The 22,095-nt window shown below is 44.4% G+C and overlaps 1 protein-coding gene across 1 annotated transcript in view; it reads right to left on the bottom strand.

Moving 5' to 3' along the window:
• LOC103176263 (acidic amino acid decarboxylase GADL1) overlaps positions 1–17,600 on the bottom strand; it is a 53,037-nt gene extending 35,437 nt beyond the window's left edge. Inside the window, exons 1-4 of the mRNA XM_042346829.1 lie at positions 17,414–17,600; positions 9,888–10,054; positions 8,791–8,917; positions 2,704–2,794 (exon numbers count right to left, since the gene is read on the bottom strand). Of these exons, the coding sequence (XP_042202763.1) occupies positions 2,704–2,794; positions 8,791–8,917; positions 9,888–10,054; positions 17,414–17,498 (470 nt within the window). The 5' untranslated portion in view covers positions 17,499–17,600. The remainder of the gene's footprint in view (positions 1–2,703; positions 2,795–8,790; positions 8,918–9,887; positions 10,055–17,413) is intronic.
• Positions 17,601–22,095: the final 4,495 nt, after the last annotated feature.

Here is a 22,095-nt window from a genome sequence, read left to right as displayed (position 1 = left end):
TTTCCCCCCTCCTCTCTCCTCCCTTCCCTCCCCTCACCCTGACCATTTCCCCCCTGCTCGGGTCATGACCCAACTGTACAGCGCCTTGGGACGTCCTCCTGACGTGAAAGGCGCTCTATAAATGGAATCTTGTTGTTGTTGTTGTTGTTGTTGTTCAGTCTTGTCAAACAAGACACCCAGGTTCTTGACCAGCTTAGTGAGGTTGAGTGTGCAGCGTGGAGGCTGATGTTGCCAGTGCCCGAGGTGTAGAGGCGCTGGCACAAGCCAATCAGGAGGGCCTCGGTCTTGCTGACATTCAGTTGGAGAAAGTTGTCCCTTGTCTAGGACTTGATGTCGTGCAGGATGCCAGTAGTCCTGGAGTTGAGGATCGAGGTAGAGAGAGAGTTGGGTGTCATCCGCATACATGTGGAAATTTACCCCATGTCTGCGGATGATGTCACCAAGGGGGAGCATGTAGAGGGTGAAGAGAGGGGACCAAGAACAAAGCCCTGAGGAACGGCGCAAGAGACGGTGCGGGGGCTGGAGGCGAAGCCGTTTGCTGAGACGAAATGGAGGCGGTGTGAAAGGTAGGACCTGAACCTGTCAAGACAGAACCTTGAAGGTTGAGGTTGGAAGGGAGGAGGTAGAGGAGGATTGAGTGGTCCACAGTATCAAGGGCGGCGGAGAGGTCGAGGAGTATGTGGAGGCAGAGGGAGTCCTGGTCACACATGGTCAGGGTGTCATTTGTGACCTTGACCAGAGCAGTTTCCGTGTTGGGGGCAGCACGAAAACCCAATTAGAGGGGCTCATGGAGGGAGTGGAAGGAAAGGAAAGAGCGAAGCTGGGAGGCAACAGCTCTCTCAAGGACATTAGACAGAAAAGGGAGGTGGGAGATGGCCTGGTAGCTGGATAACTGTGATGGGTCAAGGGAAGGTTTCTTCAAGGTGAGGGTGATAGTGGCTGTTTTGAGGGGGGTAGGAACAGTGCCAGACGACAGGGAGAGGTTGATGATGTCGGTGAGTAGTGGGGCAAGGAGTTGGAGCTGGGATTCAAGGAGAGGGGTGGAGATGGGGTTCAGGGAGCAGGTGGTGAGCTTCATGGACGATATGGTGATGATGACAGAGGAGGAGGTGACAGGTTCAAAGGAGTGGAAGGAGGGATGGGTAGTGGTCAGAGTGTGGGGGGGTGGGTAGGAAGGGGTGGAGGTTGGGAGGGCAGTGACAGCTGAGCGGATTCCCTCGATTTTGGACTCGAGGAAGTCCAGCATTTCCTTGCAGTCGGAATCGGAGGAAAGAATCTGGGAAGTGTGGCGGGGAGGGCAGAGGAGCAGGTTGTGTTGGAGAACAGGAACCTGGAGTTGCCCTTTGCCTCCACGATTAGCCTGGAGTAGAAGGACGATTTGGCCGAGGTGAGAGCGGAGCAGTAGGTTTTGATGTAGTCCAGCCAGATGTGCCAGTGGACCATTAGAGCGGATTTGAGCCAAGTGCGTTGGGCAGCCCGCACCTGACCCTTGAGCGAGTGGAGGTGGCTGGTGAACCAGGGTGAGGATCAGGAATAGGAGGCAGGCAGTTCGGGAGGCAAGGATGTCGAGTGTGGTGGAGAGGGTGCTGTGGACAAAGTAAAAGGCAGAGGTTGGTGCAGGAGGTGGGTCAGAGGGGAAGGAGTTCAGAGGACTCCACGGCAACGGAGAGGGATTGAGGGGAGATCTTCTTCCATGGATGGTGATAGGTTTGGAGGCAGTGGGGAGAGGGATATAGGAGTTGAGGGAGATGAAATGGCGGTCAGAGATGGCCTTGTCAATGATGGTGACATCCAAGACGCTGAGACCCTGGGTGAGTACCAGGTTGAGCGGGTGGCTGTGAACATGGGTAGCAGAGTGGATGTGGAAGGAGAGGTTGAGAGAGGAGAGGAGAGAGGAGAAGTCTGAGGAGGTGGAGCAAGAGGGGGTGAAGTGGAGGTTGAAGTCGCCTAGAATGACTTGATTGAAACATAAGATATTTTCACCACAGAAGAAAGCAATTTAACTAATCATGTATGTGTCACTACTTCCTCTATCTTCTTTTTAAGATGCTTTTTTTTAAATTTCACTTCCTTCTTTTTTTCTTCATATACATAGTATTTTTTTTCTCAGATGCTTAACCAGTTCCCTTTTGAATTATTCAAATAGTGGACCTGTGGAATAGGCTCCCTAGGGTGACGGTTGAAGCAGGAAGTGTTGATTCCTTCAAACACAGATTAGATAGTTTTCTTTTAGGAAATAACATTTTGGAATACAGTACATAGGTAGTGGGACATATGTGCATGCGACCGCCAGGAAAGTGGAGGGCAAACTAGATGGAACTTGGTCTTTTTACATCTAGCATTTCTTATGTTTTTATGATTCCAGACTCAATAGCCAATGATGGTATTGAATTTACTCTCTTAACCTTCTAAATGAAAATATTTCCTTTAACCTCACCCTAATTTTTCTGCTAACAATTCTTGCTCCGTGCAACATCTCATATAATAAACAATAATGTGCGATCTTCAGAGTGTGAAAGTAAAAGTAAGTGTGAGTTGAATTGATAGAATTGATCTTCATTGCAATAAATGTATGAAACTTGAAAAACTGGCCAACTTACTCTCCCTACCACCCCATTATTCCAAATGTTGACTCGAAGAAGGGGGTGGGAGACAGAATAGACAGAACACTATGCACTAAAATTTAAGTTAAAAAATACTTACACACTGGGATTGAGAGCTTCAGTTACAAAGCGGGCAACAAGGGAATAATGGTCCATCCCTGCATATAGCTGGTTAAAGAATCTTGGATGGCCTATGGAAACAAATCAAACTAAATATATACTGTATATTCGAAACACAGAAACCCATTCAGCCATTTGTTAAAACATGTTCTCCAATTCTTTTTAGACCATTTTCTGTGGATCATAATGGTGGTTAATAATACTGAGTTAGACAAAGCAAGATATCCCCAGGTTTCATATCTGGTCTGTGCTGCATTTTCTGATCCCTTGAATAGGAGTGAGAATTAGAATTGACTTCAGCATCCCAGCACTGGGCTGGGAGATAGGAGTCATCCAGGATTCCAGTTTCTGATTACTATCTACTTACCCCTGCTTGTGTGTAGAAATCAAGAGGACGATACAGGGTCAAATGGCCTACTGTGAAAGTTCACACATGAAGAATTTCTATTTGAATGAGGTATTGGAGCATGAGTATAACCTCCAGAACAGTAAAGTCCCAGGATGGGGTACAACCTTCAGGATAATAGAGTCCCAGCCTCGAGTACAAACTTCAGGACAATAGAGTCCCAGCATGAGGTACAATATTCAACAGAGAAGACCCAGAGAGAGAGAGAACTCAAGAAAAAAAATCAGAATAATGACAACAAGTTGCATTTACATAGCGCCTTTCACGCAGGGTAGCATCCCAGAGTGCTTCCTAGTGGTGGAGTCTGAGAACGAGCCAGGGAGAGAGGGCGTAGGGGAGGTTACCATAAGCACGATCAAAAAGGAAGGTCTTTAGGTGTGATTTGAAGGTGGGGAGGGAGGGGGCAAGATGGAGGGATCGAGGAAGAAAGTTCCAGAGTTTCGGGGCATAGTGGCTGAAGGCACAGCCGCCGATGGTGGAACGGAGGGCAGGAGGGACAAATAGGAGGCCAGAGCCAGCTAAGGGGAGGCAGCGAACGGGTGGTGGAGTAAGTAGGTCAGATAGGTAGGGAGATGCGAGGGAATTAAGTGATTTAAAAACGCGTGAGAGGAACTTGAAGTCGATCCTTTCGGTGATTGGGAGCCAGTGGAGCCTGGCAAGTACTGGTGTGATGGGGGTACGGAGTTCCGTCGGGTGTGAACCTGGATGGCGGAGTTTTGAATAACAAACAGTTTGGATAAATAAGTACTTGAGGACAATTTTCTGTTTTTCAATCCTATTACATTAAAATAAACTCAAGTTAATTATTGCATAGGGATTACAGGATTAGGTTTATTTTTGTCTTTTTCCAATGTGCGTAGTGTTTACTAAACAGTGGCACATAGATCATATCACGCCACTGTCACCAAGGACAGCAGATGCTATTCCTGAGGGTAATGTCAGCAGTGTGCTCAAATACTGTTCCTAAACCACAAAGGTAATTGTTTGTTTAACATGTTTATCATTGAATATGGCTCAGTTCACGCATCGGAATAGCGAAATTGCATTCTGCTGTAGAATGGGCAGAACTAACCTTTCTCCTGTTTGGCTATTTTCTTTCTTTCCCTTTCTCCCTCCTATTTTCTGCCACTATTTCCCCTTCTCTGCCAGAGCCTCTGGTACCTCATCCAAATGATGAATATTCATGAACAATGTGTGACAGTGGGGAGACAATCACATCTGAGCCTGAATCTAGCTTCACCTGATATATACACAACATTTCCAGCAGAGGTGACTGGATAGGAATCAGGATTAGGAACCCCGGCTGATTGTACCCTTTCCAAAATCCTGAGAATTTAAATCCAACTAGTCTCCACCCTTTTTTTTCTTTTGAAAAAGAACCGTCAGTTCTTGACTAATACAGGATAACTCGTGTTAGAACACCTCCTGTTTTAACACAACATCTTATGGTGCTTTCAGCATGTGAACCCACAATAACCAAAAGCACAGTATACCCAGCGTTTGCTACTGATTAACAGACTTCCTGTGCTACATCCTGTCTCTCTTCTGTGAAACATGTGCATATGTGCAATGTTACTTTTCGTGTGCTATGCATTCTCGCGCCGGAAGCTCCTCTAATGTCATTTCCAAAGAATTGATAGCAGCAGCGCTTCTTGTTTATGCAAGCACCGCCCCCCCCCCCCTGCCGGCTTGGGCCCACTTGGGGCGTCCTCCCGACATGAAAGTCACTTTACAAATGTAATTTTGTATTGTACTGTATAGTATAAACAGCACACAGGAAGTGATGTTAGCAGCGCTATCAGCAAAAACACACAGTCACTCCACTTTACAATATATCCTGAGTAGCACTTTGGGCATCCTCCCAATGTGAAAAGCGCTATAGCAAATGTAAGGATTATTATTATAGTACAACGCCCAGAAAGTGACGTCAGGAGAATCCTGACAACTCAGACAGCAGCCTTGTTCATCATACCTACAAAATGCACACATTACACTTTATAATAAATCCTGTGAAGAGCTTTGAGACATCCTCGCAATGTGAAATGCACGACAGCAACTATAAGAATTTTATTTGACTGCAGCTCCAGAGCTTGAAAATAGGAGGGAGGAAGGGAAAGAGAGACAATGGAGTTGCCTTGTACAGGATTCAAAAACACAAAAATATTGCATTGCCTGCAGGCACCATGAAGCAAAAACTGTTGCTTGTGCATTAAACCATGTGTGATTCAGAGAACTTTCTCAAATATTTTTTCATTTACTGATTTATTCTATAACAGAGGGTTCAAACTGAAGGGGTGCCCCTGGACTTGGTAGGGGATGCACAAACAGCCTACTGGGTAAGAAGGTTTTCTTGCTTAACAGCATTTTGCTGGCATTTTTCCCACGTTGGGGGGAGGGGGAAGAGAAGCCAAGTGTGAGAGGCCAGACCTTAAGAGTGAGTGAAAGAGAGAGAGAAAGAAAAAAAAATGGTTCATCCTGTTCCCTCCGATTGAAATTTTGATCGCTAACCAGCCCGGGGACAAGAGGCCAAGGGGGAAGAGTAGCCCGTGCCTCATGAGGAGTGCGCGAGCATGGTATGTTCGAGAAAGATTGTGTTATGCATGGGGTATTAAGCTCCGAAAGAGGATCCAGTGCAAAAAAGTTTGAAAGCCCCTGTTCTATAAAATATGATTTCCTCCCTCTCCTCTTCTCCCCTCTTGCTATTTCAGGAAAATACACAACCCTGGTCAAGCGGCTGGATAGGTGATCTGCTCCCAGGACTTGCTAATAATGTTGCTGCTCTCTTACCAGCAGCCAAGAAATGCCTGACGTAATTGCTTGACAAGGGATAAAACTTATTCTTATTTAGACTCCATCTCCCTTTCTTATGCACTTTACTATATATAGTGTTGGAGAGAGAAAAGGAGAAACCACAGATCCAAACAAACCGTTGGAGCTTCATTGTACTGCAACACAAACCCTCTGTGTTTTTAGTTGGAATATTAAGGAAATGATCATCAACAAAATCCAGCACAAATACAGAATGTGTCCAAGGACGTAGCAAAACTGACGGGTTGCCACATTTTTAATCAAAGGTGCACAGAAATGTGTCTTTGGGTTTCCATCAGTTAGAGTCAGTGAACAACCCAGCCAGCCTGCAACTTTGAATGCCACGGTGAATGATCATGCACTGCTGTAACCCTGGGGACTATTTTCCAAGATTAATGTCCTGAATAAAATAATACTCAGCAAATTTTAAAAAAAGCGAAAGCAACCTTAATGGGGTTAATACATGAATTTAGATCAAAAGAAGCAGAACAGTGATTGTTGATTCCTCATATCCAAAGTAACATAAGAGTGTACAGGACCTCAGTAACATTGAAAGCCATCTCGCCGATTCTCAAAAGTTCATTCTGTTACTTGATAACAATTTATGCCTTCGCTATAAATAAGTAATAAATGTTTTACAAATGTTAGAAAAGATCAATTCTAAAAAATACTGTTTTGCAACATTGTGGTAACTATTTTACAGCTTTATTTTAAATTTAGATTGTACATTAGAGACAGTGTGAAGCACCATTTTTCAATGCAACTTAGAATAGTTAAAGATCAATTCTCTTTGTATCTAATTTACCATGAGATACAGTAATCACAGTATGTGCAATTGGTATGTGGATCCCAGCATTTACTTATCAAAAAATCAAAATACATGCAGAAAGTCTGCCAGCTCGCTTCAAGTCATGTTATAATAAACTTATCCAATGTGATGAGTTAGCCGTATGTCCTCTGAATATACTTTTTATACAGAGTACATCCTGTATATCCTGAATACATTATGTGTATATATAATATATAAATAAAATCTACATATCTATTCTAAATATGCAACTATCATACAGAAAATTCCCACTTTTGCTCCAGGCTCCTCTGCGCCCCTCTCTCCCGCTCGCACTGTCAGCACCCACTCGCTACAGACACCGCAATTGATCATGGTCACCCAACCTCCACCGAACACCCGAACCAGTCACAGAATAGGGCAGGAGGCCTCTGTGATGCAAGACTCGTCTACAATTCTCTTCATGCCCTGGCACCTCTCTAACTCTCCGACCTGCTTACTCCCCAAACCACTATCCACTGGCTCCAGTCGACTGGCCCCAGCCTCCTACTTGCTCCTCTTTTCCTCCATTCCACCATCGGTGGTCGCGCTCTCAGCCACTATGCCCCCAAACTCTGGAACACTCTTCCTCTATCCCCCCTGCCTTGCCCCCTCCTTCCCCATTTTCAGGTCGCACCTGAAGACCTACAACCATACCTATGGTCGCCTCCCCCCCCCCTTCCTCCAGCTCGACGTCGTGCTGCAACACTGTCAGGCGCTCTGGGACACTACCCTGAGTGATGGGCGCTATATAAATGCAAGTTGTTTTTGGGTTATCTGATCAATTTGACATTGTAAATACTCATAAGAATTTCTAGAACGTGATGAGTTAAACGGAGTGATGAGTAACACATCTATCCTTATTAATATTTTGCAGGGGAAGCAGTGGATAATGATGGCATGACCATTTAAGTAATAGTGACGAGTTAAGACAGGATCAAGTTAACCAGAGTTTATGGTATCTCGCTTTCAAATGCCTGCCAGCTTCCCTCACATCAGGTCATCTTTGACGTCACTTCCTGCACCCAGAATTCAACCAGTTTTTAAGCAAAGATATTGGCTGTGTTTTTGTGTGAAAGCGCAGTGAATGTAGAAGCACTGACCAGCAATTACACCCTATTGCACGGCAAGTTGGGATATTATGAACATCAATTACCACACTATAATTGGGTTCTACGTCTAATGTATTCAGCTTTCGAAATGTTAGTGAGCTTGAACCTCTCCTCACCAAAGATGAGGACAAATATTTCAGCAGATGAATTCAAGACAGTGATTAAGTAGTGGTTATTACATTATTGTAATTATTAAGTGATTATGAAGTTGTGCTTAAAGCAAAAAGAATCGATGGACTTGAGAGAAAACCTGATGCTTAATAATGATAATCCTTGCATTTGATATAGCGCTTCTCACGTCAGGAGGACGTCCCAAAGCGCTTCACAGAACACACTGTAAAGTGAATTGACTGTATATTTGTGGGCGAACGCGGCAGCCGATTGCGCACAGCAATGTCCCACAAACAGTTGTGGATTGAAAATGACCAATTTATTATTGTTTTGTCTTGGAGGGATTATTATTAGGCGTGTGGAGTAAGGAAACTTGCCCAAGGTTTCACCCTGCCTGGAACTGAACCCAGGTCTCTTGCTTGCAAGGCAAGTTATCTAACCACTGAGCTACAGGACTCCACGCTTACATGAGGGAGAAGGGAATAGAGGGATCTAGAGGGATATGGAAGATGGGAATAATAGGGATGGGGATACATATATAGAGAGAGCATTCTTGTACTGATATTTGACTTGAGTTCCGTACCGGTCAGCTTCTGCACCATTCCTTCCATATAAAATATAAAGTCATTTCATTTTACAGTATATTCTGTGAAGGGCTTTCAGGCTTCTCAACAACGTGATAATGTGCCATGTCAAATGCAAGGATTATTATTATACAAAAAACAGCAGACTCCTCTTGTCTTGTATTGCCTTTAAATATAAACTGTCCACATTACACATATTTTAAAAAGCGATGCATCTTACTTGTTTTCACACTGTATTTTATAACATCTCGACAGCGTTGTAACAGGTGGGCATGGGGTTCTCCGGTGTCTCTCAACTCCAGATCAAGCCGTTTTTTCAACTCTTCGGGAGGCTGCCACTCGCAGACCTGCAAGGTACATACAGAGTTAAAGGTGTGGTGATCACAGAAAAGGTATGGTCACAAGATTGTGAGAGCAGCGCTTCCTTTGCTTAGAAATGGTAAAAAAGAATAACTTATGGCATCAACAATCTTTCCCTTTATCCATTCGTAAAGTTATTCATTGTTGTTCCTATTAGTTCCAGCAATTGAATTACATCACATTAGCACTTTGGTTCTCACACTACCCAATTTAGTTCATCTTCTTGCTAATAATCCATTCATACTGCTGTCATCTACAGTAGGATACAGTACTAAACAGGACGCAATTTTTCACTTGCAAAAACATTAAGTTAAGAAAGGAATGTTAGTTACCACCAGTAAAAAGCTCCAAAAATGGCATAGAATTTACACCAAATGGAAAGTATTCAGTGAGGCACTTCATGATGAGAGTTAAGAACATTATTTTCTTTCAGTAAGGTGTATTTTCATCCACTACTCCCTGAAACTCTGGAACTCTCTCCAACCATTCCTCCATCTTGCCCCCCCTCCTTCCCCATCTTCAAGTTGCGTTGAAACCTTCTTCCTCTTCGACCGTGCCTACAGTCACCTCACCCCAGTTTGGCATTGTGCTTCGCCACTGCCAAGCGCTCTTGGACTCTGCCTTACGTGAGGGGCGCTATAAAAATGCAAATTGTTGGTGGCGGTGGTGGTAGTGTTTGGGAACTGAAGATGACATCCCACAAATTTAAAACATTTGACTCTGTTAGTCACCTAGATTCACCTAGATTTCCCAATTCAAAGAACTTTACATATCTGGATATTGTCTAGTGAGGAAGCATGATTTCACCCAGAAAATATACAGTCAATTCCCTTTACAGTACATTCTGTGAAACGCTTTGAGACGTCTCGAAGACGTGATAAGGCGCTGTATTAAATGCAAGGATGATTATTATTATCATTCAGAAACACAATCATATACAATCTGTTAAGACTGTACCTTTTCATTGATGTCAGTAGCTTTCTTTATGGCCTCTTCCATGATGATAGGGAACGCATCTTCAACAAACTTCTCTCCTGTTTTTGCATCTAGAAGAGGTCCATTCAGAACCACACCATCCACCAGCACAGCACCCTTCTTCAGATAGTGGCTTTTTTTCAAGTCATCTACATTGGAAAATAACACAACTGATTGAGGATTCGGGCAGATAACAGACTGAAAAAAAATTAACTTCATCTTCTGTTACTTTTTCTTATCTATTTCATATCTCTTATTTTATGCATGTATCATTTTTCTTGATATACTGTACTTCATTCTGACTGGTGATGTTCGTTCATTCAGTCATAAAATCTCAAGCTGTTACATTTATAAAGAAGATTTCAGTCCATTGCAGTCTAACATTTTCTAGCTAATTCTCTGGAGACCTTTAATTTAGTCGAGGTAATGGAGATGATCGGATGCTTTAGGGGTATCAAGTAAATTACATTTTGCATCAGTTGATCTTGTAGCTTCATTGATTGTCATTCAAATTTTTGCCACAGCTTTGCAGTATATTATGAAAAATGAAAGTAAAAAGAGCCAAAAACGGAAGTGAAAAAATTCCCTCGAGTTGCTTTTATGTGCCTCTTTCAGAGTGGCATTGATAGTGACCTAGCAGCAAGTCATCCATCTATATTCCGATCTGGTAAATGAGAAGATGTATTTAAATGTGTTTAATTTATACATGGCAGACGTAGTTGAGATCAGGATGTTGGGACTCATTTAAAGGAAAAACTTAATATTATATGTAAAGCATTTTATGTTCAGAAAATAAAATAAGGACTAATGGGAATGGAGAAACATTGCAGCCTGTGCTTTATGTCTGCGCAAACATATTTTTCTGAAGTACAACAACCAGTCACATTCTGCAAAGTGACCTTCGCTTCAAAGCCTATTGCAGTATTTCCACCAAGAGCTTTGATCACAGCTTGAGATGAGACATATGCCAGGGATCAATGAAGAAATGAATGGATGCAAACAAAAAAGGCCAGTCCTTCTGCTCTTTTAGAGTTTTAATAATTTAGAGAAAAAATATACTCAAAATAAGCGTAGGATCATCAAGTAACTAAATTATAAAAAGTCACATTAGGAATCAACAATTGAGTTTAAATGGTATTCAATTATGCACATGCATATTAAATAAATTATTTTTTCAGCTAATGGAAAATTTTCATGTTGCTTTGCCTGAAAGAGCTATCCAACTGGTCCCACTCCCCCACTCTCATCCCATCGCCCTGCAAGTTTTTCCTTTTCAAATACCTATCCAATTCCCTTTTGAAAGCTACTACTGGATCTGCTTCCACCACCCTTTCAGGCAGTGCGTTCCGGATCATAACAACAAGTTCCTGATTTTAGTTACTTTTCACTTTTGGTTTTAAAATTATCCAACTTAGATGTATAGCTTTGAACATACTCTACTTTGTGCAGAATGGAACAAGTAGAAGTAATTATAGGGCAATGATTTCCTCAGTGTTTAGTCAGTCTCATTTATGTGAAGGTTTCTGGTTCTTACAATACACAGATATAATCAGACCAGATCAATTTAGCTGGGAAAATATGATCTGGAAATTGTTTACTAAACTAAAGGATATCAATAAGCTCATAGGGTACACTGACACACCAGTGAAATGCTGGCGAAACAGTGCATTGTTGGAGGTGCAGCCCTTCAGATGAGACATGAAACCAAAATCTCATCTGTTCAGGTGTACAATAAAGATCCTATGGCAGTATTCGACAAAAGAGCAGAGAATTTCTTCCAATGTCCTGTCCAACAGGACCCACAGATAAAATTGTTCATTCACTTCATGGCTGATTGGTTACAGATATAATCACAACACTTTACAGTAAAATTCTGTGAAGCGCTTTTAGACATTTTGACAAAGTGATAAAATGATGCATCAAATGCAAGGAATATTATAAATGGGCTAAAGTGTTTTTTTTCCACACAGTGACGATTGCACTATGCAGTACATTGAATGAATGGAGGCCAAAAGTGTATGCTAATTAGAAACCACCCAAAGGCAAAACTTGAATGTTTGAGCTGAACGAGTTCAAAGAAACATTTTGAGACCGATAAGCAAGTGCTGTGAAAGAGGTTCTTTAGTTCTACTACCGATTGAGTGGATTCCTGGACTCGGCGCAAACCTTGATATCTGAGCCCAAGAAAATCTTGTTGTACGGTACTTCCTTCACAGTAAAAGGAGAAAGAATTCTGGGAAGAACTCACAAGAGAATTCTACAGAAGCTTTTGCATTTGAAAAGGATGTGAGTCTTGATTGACTGACGGAACGAAGCAGAGGGTTGTTGTTTGGGGACCTGGGTCAAAATATGGGTGCCTCGAGGGTCTGGACTGTACTGAGATCCCTCCTTTTCCTTGTGTCTAAGGAAGTTAGATTTGCTGATGACTCCAAGTTAGGAGAGCGCTCTGAGATGCTACCCCATGTGAAGGGCACAATATAAATGTAACTATAGATCTTCAAAATGTAAGATCATGAGATTAGGATGGAGCAATAGGCACTGCGAATACAAACAGAATAGTATATGTTTACCTGATACAGCCCAGAAGGATCTGGTAATGTTCTGGTGGTATTAACTCTTTGAGACCTTCAGCATAGAAAATTTCAGCAGTATCAAGAGAACGCAACGTGTTATTAAGTATATAGATAAAGGGATGGAACTCAGGTCAGAGGATGTGATAATGGGATTTCGCGAAACATTGTGAACAAACTCGAAATCCCATTTGGAGTAATGTGTACAAATTTGGGATCTGAACTACAGTACAATCTGTCATACTAATCATTTATGTGTTGAATGGACCACCTAATCTGCAATAAAGTCATTCAGACGACAATAAATTCTACCTGGAAACTTACTCTGACTCTAATATGAATGGTTTTTCGACAAATTTCTTCTTGAACAAGGTAAAGCTAAGGACAGAAACAATTACTATTGTGGCGAAATCCCAAGTACGTGCACACACACCTTCAAGGTCATCACAGTTGAAAGCGCTCAGAATATATTTGCTGATTGGTAAGTAAAAATCAAAATCTCTTTTAAAATGTAAAGTGTTAATGGGTGCCCAGAGGATAATTAAAACATTTTTATATTTAAGTCTTTATGGAATGGCTTTATCTGAGTGGTTTTGTACTAGTAATTGTACTGGATTTTAACCTTGGAACCAGTATAAAGATGCAGCATTGTAACTGTATAAATTTGATTTTAGGGGCATCAATGTCCCCCCAAGACTCAGAGGATTAGAAGCAATGTCAGATTGCTCTGCTTTTTATTATCTGAATAAAAACTAACAAGAAATACTTTCATCTCTTATTTTGATAACTAAAATGGTTTTCAATTGGACTCTAAACTTAGAATGAACATTCTAATGTATTTATTTTTAATATACGAGTGTCTCAAGCTCTATGAGACGCTACCCTGGTAGAGGGCGCTATATAAGTGCAAGTTGTTGTTGTTTTGGACAGCCGGGTATCTGACACATGGTGAAACCCATTACCATATTTAAGGAGTATCCAAAGAAACTAAGTACAAAGGCGACGGTGGTCATTCTATATCAGATGAGGACACTGAGATAATTAAATCATGAGGTGCAGCCAAATACTGTCTGTTCAAAGCATCCTAGTTAACCCAAAACTAAAGCATTGGTAGATTAATTGAATATCATTACAGTGCCACAAACGGCAAATTATCTACATTTCAGAGTATTTGAATAATTATATCCTTTCACAGGGAAAAGCTGAGGAGAAAGTGCTCATTTTCATACTTTTTGTACAGTTGATAGTGTAAATATTTTGCACTAAAATTGTTGGCAATTGCAAAATTCTTGTACAAAAAATTGCATTTTTTGAAACCTTTGTGATATTTCAATGATGTGATAAGCAACTATAGCTGTGCACAATTGGCTGCCACATTTCGCCCACAAAATATACAGTCACTCCACATTACAATATATTCTGTGAAACTCTTTGAGATGTCTCGACAACCTGATAAAGTGCTGTATCAAATGCAATGATTATTATTTGTATTAAATGCAGCCAACTTGCAACAATGTCCCAAAAATTGCCAAGAAGAAAGATCATTTTTTCAATACAATCGGGGGGGGTTATTGGCCAGAACATTGGAGGAAACTGCCTTCACTTTGCAAACACCCTGCGTGTCAGCCTTCTCAACTCCTCCCTCCACAGACTGCAGATAACCCGGAACTCTGCAGCCCATGTCCACTCCCAGACCAAACACCGTGATCCCATCTCCCCCGACTCCACTGACTCCCTATCCTTCAGAGGATCCAGTTCAAGATCCTGGTCCTCACCTACAAAGCCCTCCATGGCCTCGCCCCACCCTACCTCTGTGACCTCCTCACCCCCTACCGACCCGCCTGTTCCTTCCGCTCAGCCGGCTCTGGCCTTCTCCACGTCCCCCGACCCACCAGCGGGAGAGCCTTCAGCCACTCTGCCCCCAACCTTTGGAATTCCATCCCCCAGTCACTCCGCTTCACTCCCTCCTTAGCCTCCTTCAAGTCCCACCTCAAAACCCTCCTCTTCCACCATGCCATCGGCCCCCCCCGCTTCCCCTCCCCTCCCTTGCCCCCCCAACCCCAGTTCAGGTCTGAAATGCTGTACTCTGTCCAGCGCCTTGGGACGTCCAGCCGACTTAAAAGGCACTATACAAATGTAATCTTGCTGTTGTTGTTGTAGTACACAGCTTGTGGAGGGAAGAGTTGGGAAGTCCAGTGAGCAGAGATTTGGCATAGTCTAGCCTGGACGTGATGAAGGTCTCAGCGGCTCGGGGAGAGAGGTAATGGCAGAGGCGGGTAATGTTGCATATGTGGGGGAAAGCTAAACTGGTCAAGGAACAGATGTGGGGTATAAAGGACAACTGAGAGTCGAACAAGACACCGAGGTTCCGCACTGGCTCCGTGAGATGAAGTGTGCATCCAGGTAGACTGATGCAGTCAGCGCCTGAGGCGAGATAACTTTCATAAAGGATGAATTTTATCAGGAATCTTTGGCCAGGATACTGGGAGAAGCTCCCTTCACTTTTCGAACAGTGCCATGGAATCTTTAACATCCGCTGGGCAGGCAGATGTTTAACATCTCATCTGAAGTTAGTCACCTCAGTGAAGCACAAGGCAGCACACCCCCACCCCAGCACAGCATTTGAGTGTCAGCCGAGACTATCCAAGGCTCAACATGGGGAGTGAACCCACAACATTGAGGTGAGAGTGCGACCGGGCTGTGAGCCAGGCCGACACCATGTTACCATACAAAAGAGACACAAATGCTGCTTCAGTCGTCAAGGAATTAAACAGGGTGCAATCTGTTTGGTTTCCAATGCAACAAGTTCTTCCAACATGTAATATGATTCTGATTAGATCACAACTAACCTTTGCAACATAAGCAAACTCGTCTTGGTTACACATTTTCCTAAGCCTTAATTATTCCTTTTCCAACGTACAGAGTAGAATCATTGCATTACCCATGATAAACATCATTATGAAATAACTGCCTTATCACATTGATAAAAAGTCTCAAAGTACTTCACAAAATATACTGTAAAGTGAATTGTGTATTTTGTGGGCAAAACACAGCAGCTAACTGCACACAGCAGTGTCCCACAAACAGTCGTGGATTGAGTGCCATTTCTTTTGGAGGGATTGTTACCCTCTGAAAAGACAAATCGACTAACAACCGGGTTCCTACTTACTGCTAGGGAAACAGGCATGTGGTTTAAGGAAATTTGTCTAAGGTTATTATTATTAGGAGGGATTGTGTAGGGTATGCAAATACATCTGGTTCTGATGATAGAATCATAAAATGAAACAAGAGTCTCATACCATTTACCTCCAGCTGATTTATTAAGTTTAAGAGCTATGAATTGAAACACTTAAAGCAGGATGGCCTCAGTGTACTACATTTAATAATATAAAATAATCTCTCCAGGAATAGTATCATTAGTCCTGGTAAAGCAGATAAAGTCAGAGTCCTCTTTGGACCATTTTCACAGCGTGTTTGAGGTTCCCCAAGATCAAAAACTTCTGCTGCCAAACTGGAGAAGGAAAATGCACTAATCCAAAACAAGGAAACCAATAACTCTAACCATTTGACTAATTCACCGTGTTGACATTTTACGAAGGATTTAAATAGCATCGTTTCTTCAAGGCCAGCCCAGACTTCCACAAAAGCAAGGTTCAATATATTCTGCACGTTAGTGTTCCCTTCCTTGCAGCAAGTGTAGCAGGACATGGCACTTAAACGTCTCATGTGCAGCGACATAATTTAACGGATTGGTAACAGGGGATCATGGCTTCCAATGTAAGAGACCTGCCTAGTATTTGAGGAAGTTTTTCTCCCCCCCCCCGTTAAAATTTCAGCAATTCACTGTGAATCCGCAACAGTATAAAAACCACATATTGGAACCGTCTGTAAATTGCTCGCTGCACTTTGCGAAGGGAAAAGAGGTTCGCTAAGGTTTTCTTCTTTTTTCTATCTATTATTAAGACAGTAATGTGTATATCTCTGCACTGATCTGGATGCAAATTCGAGTCGTACGTGAACACTGCAATTCAGAAACCCCCCCCCAAGACCACACGTAAGCTTTTCCAACACAAAACACATGCAGGAGCACAAGTTTCCACCTTGTGAGCATCTTTTGAGGATCGACTGTCCACACCGAGAGATAAATAATTAAAGAAGTGAATGACAGACAGACAGACAGACAGACTGACAGACTGACAGACTGAAAGGCAGTCTGGAAAATAAAAGTTCAAACTCATGAGATGCTTTGAAAAGAGGAATGGGCTGTTTTATCCATCTCTCTCTCTCTCTCTCTCTCTCGATAAATAAATACACACATATATATATATATATAAAAAACACACACACGAGAGAGAGAGAGTCCAGTTTGGAGAATTGCCGGTGACGGGGTTAAAAACGCCTGAGAAACCCCCCGCCACGAGGTTTATAAATAATAAAAATAATCCCCACCCCCAGCCCCCCACCCCCAGCCCCCAGCCCCAGCCCCCCAGCCCCCCAGCCCCCCAGCCCCAGCCCCCCAGCCCCAGCCCCCCAGCCCCAGCCCCCCAGCCCCCAGCCCCTGCCCCCCAGAGCCCCCCAGAGCCCCCCCAGAGCCCCAGCCCAGCCGCAGCACCCCAGCCGCAGCCCCTGCCCCCCAGAGCCCCCCACCCCCCCAGCCCCGCCCCCCCAGAGCCCCCACCCCCAGCCCCCCAGAGCCCCCCAGCCCCTGCCCCCAGCCCCCAGAGCCCCCCACCCCCAGCCCGAGCCCCCAGCCCCCCAGAGCCCCCCACCCCCAGCCCAGCCGCAGCACCCCAGCCGCAGCCCCTGCCCCCAGAGCCCCCCAGAGCCCCCACCCCCAGCCCCCGCCCCCCAGAGCCCCCCACCCCCAGCCCCCAGCCCCTGCCCCCGCACACCCGGAACCCACCCCGCACACCCGCAGCTTCCTTCACCCCAACGCACCCGAGTGTGTCCCGCTCAGGCTCTGCCCGTCCATCGCGCGGGAGCAGTCGCTGCTGCTGCTGTTGTTGTTGTTCGTGTCTCCCATCGCGGGATGGGGACGGGATGGGGACGGTGACGGGGATGGGATGGGGTCGGCAGTGGGGACTGCGGCCCCGACTCTGTCTCTCTGCGTCTCTCTCGGTTCCCGGCGCCGGTCTTCACTTCTCCATATAAAAGAGAAAGAGGGCGGAGGGGGCGGGGCCGGGGGTGGGGGGGGGGTCAGAGAGGGAGAGAGGGGGCGGGGACACTGTCACAGCCACACCGCCCTGACGTCAGAAAGGGCCACACACTCCTCTGTGTGGCATCAGCGCTTCAGTGGAGAAGTACTGAGAGCCACATGTGCGCAGATACTCTTATGGAAAAGTACTGAGAGCCACATGTGCACAGATACTCTTATGGAAAAGTACTGAGAGCCACATGTGCACAGATACTCTGTGGAAAAGTACTGAGAGCCACATGTGCACAGATACTCTTTGGAAAAGTACTGAGAGCCACATGTGCACAGATACTCTGTGGAAAAGTACTGAGAGCCACATGTGCACAGATACTCTATGGAAAAGTACTGAGAGCCACATGTGCACAGATACTCTTATGGAAAAGTACTGAGAGCCACATGTGCACAGATACTCTTATGGAAAAGTACTGAGGGCCACATGTGCACAGATACTCTTATGGAAAAGTACTGAGAGCCACATGTGCGCAGATACTCTTATGGAAAAGTACTGAGGGCCACATGTGCGCAGATACTCTTATGGAAAAGTACTGAGGGCCACATGTGCACAGATACTCTGTGGAAAAGTACTGAGAGCCACATGTGCACAGATACTCTGTGGAAAAGTACTGAGAGCCACATGTGCACAGATACTCTGTGGAAAAGTACTGAGAGCCACATGTGCACAGATACTCTGTGGAAAAGTACTGAGAGCCACATGTGCACAGATACTCTTTGGAAAAGTACTGAGAGCCACATGTGCACAGATACTCTTTGGAAAAGTACTGAGGGCCACATGTGCACAGATACTCTGTGGAAAAGTACTGAGAGCCACATGTGCACAGATACTCTGTGGAAAAGTACTGAGGGCCACATGTGCACAGATACTCTGTGGAAAAGTACTGAGAGCCACATGTGCACAGATACTCTGTGGAAAAGTACTGAGAGCCACATGTGCACAGATACTCTGTGGAAAAGTACTGAGAGCCACATGTGCACAGATACTCTTTGGAAAAGTACTGAGAGCCACATGTGCACAGATACTCTTTGGAAAAGTACTGAGAGCCACATGTGCACAGATACTCTGTGGAAAAGTACTGAGAGCCACATGTGCACAGATACTCTGTGGAAAAGTACTGAGAGCCACATGTGCACAGATACTCTGTGGAAAAGTACTGAGAGCCACATGTGCACAGATACTCTGTGGAAAAGTACTGAGAGCCACATGTGCACAGATACTCTGTGGAAAAGTACTGAGGGCCACATGTGCACAGATACTCTGTGGAAAAGTACTGAGGGCACATGTGCACAGATACTCTGTGGAAAAGTACTGAGAGCCACATGTGCACAGATACTCTGTGGAAAAGTACTGAGAGCCACATGTGCACAGATACTCTTTGGAAAAGTACTGAGAGCCACATGTGCACAGATACTCTATGGAAAAGTACTGAGAGCCACATGTGCACAGATACTCTTTGGAAAAGTACTGAGGGCCACATGTGCACAGATACTCTGTGGAAAAGTACTGAGAGCCACATGTGCACAGATACTCTGTGGAAAAGTACTGAGAGCCACATGTGCACAGATACTCTTTGGAAAAGTACTGAGAGCCACATGTGCACAGATACTCTGTGGAAAAGTACTGAGAGCCACATGTGCACAGATACTCTGTGGAAAAGTACTGAGGGCCACATGTGCACAGATACTCTATGGAGAAGTACTGAGAGCCACATGTGCACAGATACTCTTATGGAAAAGTACTGAGGGCCACATGTGCACAGATACTCTGTGGAAAAGTACTGAGAGCCACATGTGCACAGATACTCTGTGGAAAAGTACTGAGAGCCACATGTGCACAGATACTCTGTGGAAAAGTACTGAGAGCCACATGTGCACAGATACTCTGTGGAAAAGTACTGAGAGCCACATGTGCACAGATACTCTGTGGAAAAGTACTGAGAGCCACATGTGCACAGATACTCTTATGGAAAAGTACTGAGGGCCACATGTGCACAGATACTCTGTGGAAAAGTACTGAGAGCCACATGTGCACAGATACTCTTTGGAAAAGTACTGAGAGCCACATGTGCACAGATACTCTGTGGAAAAGTACTGAGAGCCACATGTGCACAGATACTCTGTGGAAAAGTACTGAGAGCCACATGTGCACAGATACTCTGTGGAAAAGTACTGAGAGCCACATGTGCACAGATACCCTGTGGAAAAGTACTGAGAGCCACATGTGCACAGATACTCTGTGGAAAAGTACTGAGGGCCACATGTGCACAGATACTCTGTGGAAAAGTACTGAGAGCCACATGTGCACAGATACTCTGTGGAAAAGTACTGAGAGCCACATGTGCACAGATACTCTGTGGAAAAGTACTGAGAGCCACATGTGCACAGATACTCTATGGAAAAGTACTGAGGGCCACATGTGCACAGATACTCTGTGGAAAAGTACTGAGAGCCACATGTGCACAGATACTCTTTGGAAAAGTACTGAGGCCACATGTGCACAGATACTCTGTGGAAAAGTACTGAGAGCCACATGTGCACAGATACTCTGTGGAAAAGTACTGAGAGCCACATGTGCACAGATACTCTGTGGAAAAGTACTGAGAGCCACATGTGCACAGATACTCTGTGGAAAAGTACTGAGCCACATGTGCACAGATACTCTGTGGAAAAGTACTGAGAGCCACACACAGATACTCTGTGGAAAAGTACTGAGAGCCACATGTGCACAGATACTCTGTGGAAAAGTACTGAGAGCCACATGTGCACAGATACTCTGTGGAAAAGTACTGAGAGCCACATGTGCACAGATACTCTGTGGAAAAGTACTGAGAGCCACATGTGCACAGATACTCTGTGGAAAAGTACTGAGAGCCACATGTGCACAGATACTCTGTGGAAAAGTACTGAGAGCCACATGTGCACAGATACTCTGTGGAAAAGTACTGAGGGCCACATGTGCACAGATACTCTGTGGAAAAGTACTGAGAGCCACATGTGCACAGATACTCTTTGGAAAAGTACTGAGAGCCACATGTGCACAGATACTCTGTGGAAAAGTACTGAGAGCCACATGTGCACAGATACTCTGTGGAAAAGTACTGAGAGCCACATGTGCACAGATACTCTGTGGAAAAGTACTGAGAGCCACATGTGCACAGATACTCTTATGGAAAAGTACTGAGGGCCACATGTGCACAGATACTCTGTGGATACTAGGCCTGAGATACCTGGATGGGCCACATGTGCACAGATACTCTGTGGAAAAGTACTGAGAGCCACATGTGCACAGATACTCTGTGGAAAAGTACTGAGAGGCCACATGTGCACAGATACTCTGTGGAAAAGTACTGAGAGCCACATGTGCACAGATACTCTGTGGAAAAGTACTGAGAGCCACATGTGCACAGATACTCTGTGGAAAAGTACTGAGAGCCACATGTGCACAGATACTCTGTGGAAAAGTACTGAGAGCCACATGTGCACAGATACTCTTTGGAAAAGTACTGAGAGCCACATGTGCACAGATACTCTGTGGAAAAGTACTGAGAGCCACATGTGCACAGATACTCTGTGGAAAAGTACTGAGAGCCACATGTGCACAGATACTCTGTGGAAAAGTACTGAGAGCCACATGTGCACAGATACTCTGTGGAAAAGTACTGAGGGCCACATGTGCACAGATACTCTGTGGAAAAGTACTGAGAGCCACATGTGCACAGATACTCTGTGGAAAAGTACTGAGAGCCACATGTGCACAGATACTCTGTGGAAAAGTACTGAGAGCCACATGTGCACAGATACTCTGTGGAAAAGTACTGAGAGCCACATGTGCACAGATACTCTTATGGAAAGTACTGAGGCCACATGTGCACAGATACTCTGTGGAAAAGTACTGAGAGCCACATGTGCACAGATACTCTGTGGAAAAGTACTGAGAGCCACATGTGCACAGATACTCTGTGGAAAAGTACTGAGAGCCACATGTGCACAGATACTCTGTGGAAAAGTACTGAGAGCCACATGTGCACAGATACTCTGTGGAAAAGTACTGAGAGCCACATGTGCACAGATACTCTGTGGAAAAGTACTGAGAGCCACATGTGCACAGATACTCTATGGAAAAGTACTGAGAGCCACATGTGCACAGATACTCTTATTGGAAAAGTACTGAGGAGCCACAAGTAAAGCCTTACAGAATGGAATTGACAGAAGTGATAGAACCATAGATATTTATGGCACAGAAGAAGGCCATTTAGCCCACAGTGTTTGTGCCGGCTCCCTCAAGAATAATCTTTTCAGTCCCATTTACCTGCCCTTTCCCCATACCCCTCCAGGTAACTCTCAACAACAACAAATCGTTTTCTGAAAGGAAATGTGCTAGTCCAAATACAAGGATTATTATTATTATTTA

This window comes from Callorhinchus milii, unplaced genomic scaffold, assembly GCF_018977255.1.
Source record: "Callorhinchus milii isolate IMCB2004 unplaced genomic scaffold, IMCB_Cmil_1.0 Scaffold2, whole genome shotgun sequence".
Taxonomy (NCBI): domain Eukaryota; kingdom Metazoa; phylum Chordata; class Chondrichthyes; order Chimaeriformes; family Callorhinchidae; genus Callorhinchus; species Callorhinchus milii.
The sequence above is the reverse complement of the archived record's forward strand: the minus strand, read 5'-3'. Positions and strand labels throughout refer to the sequence as shown.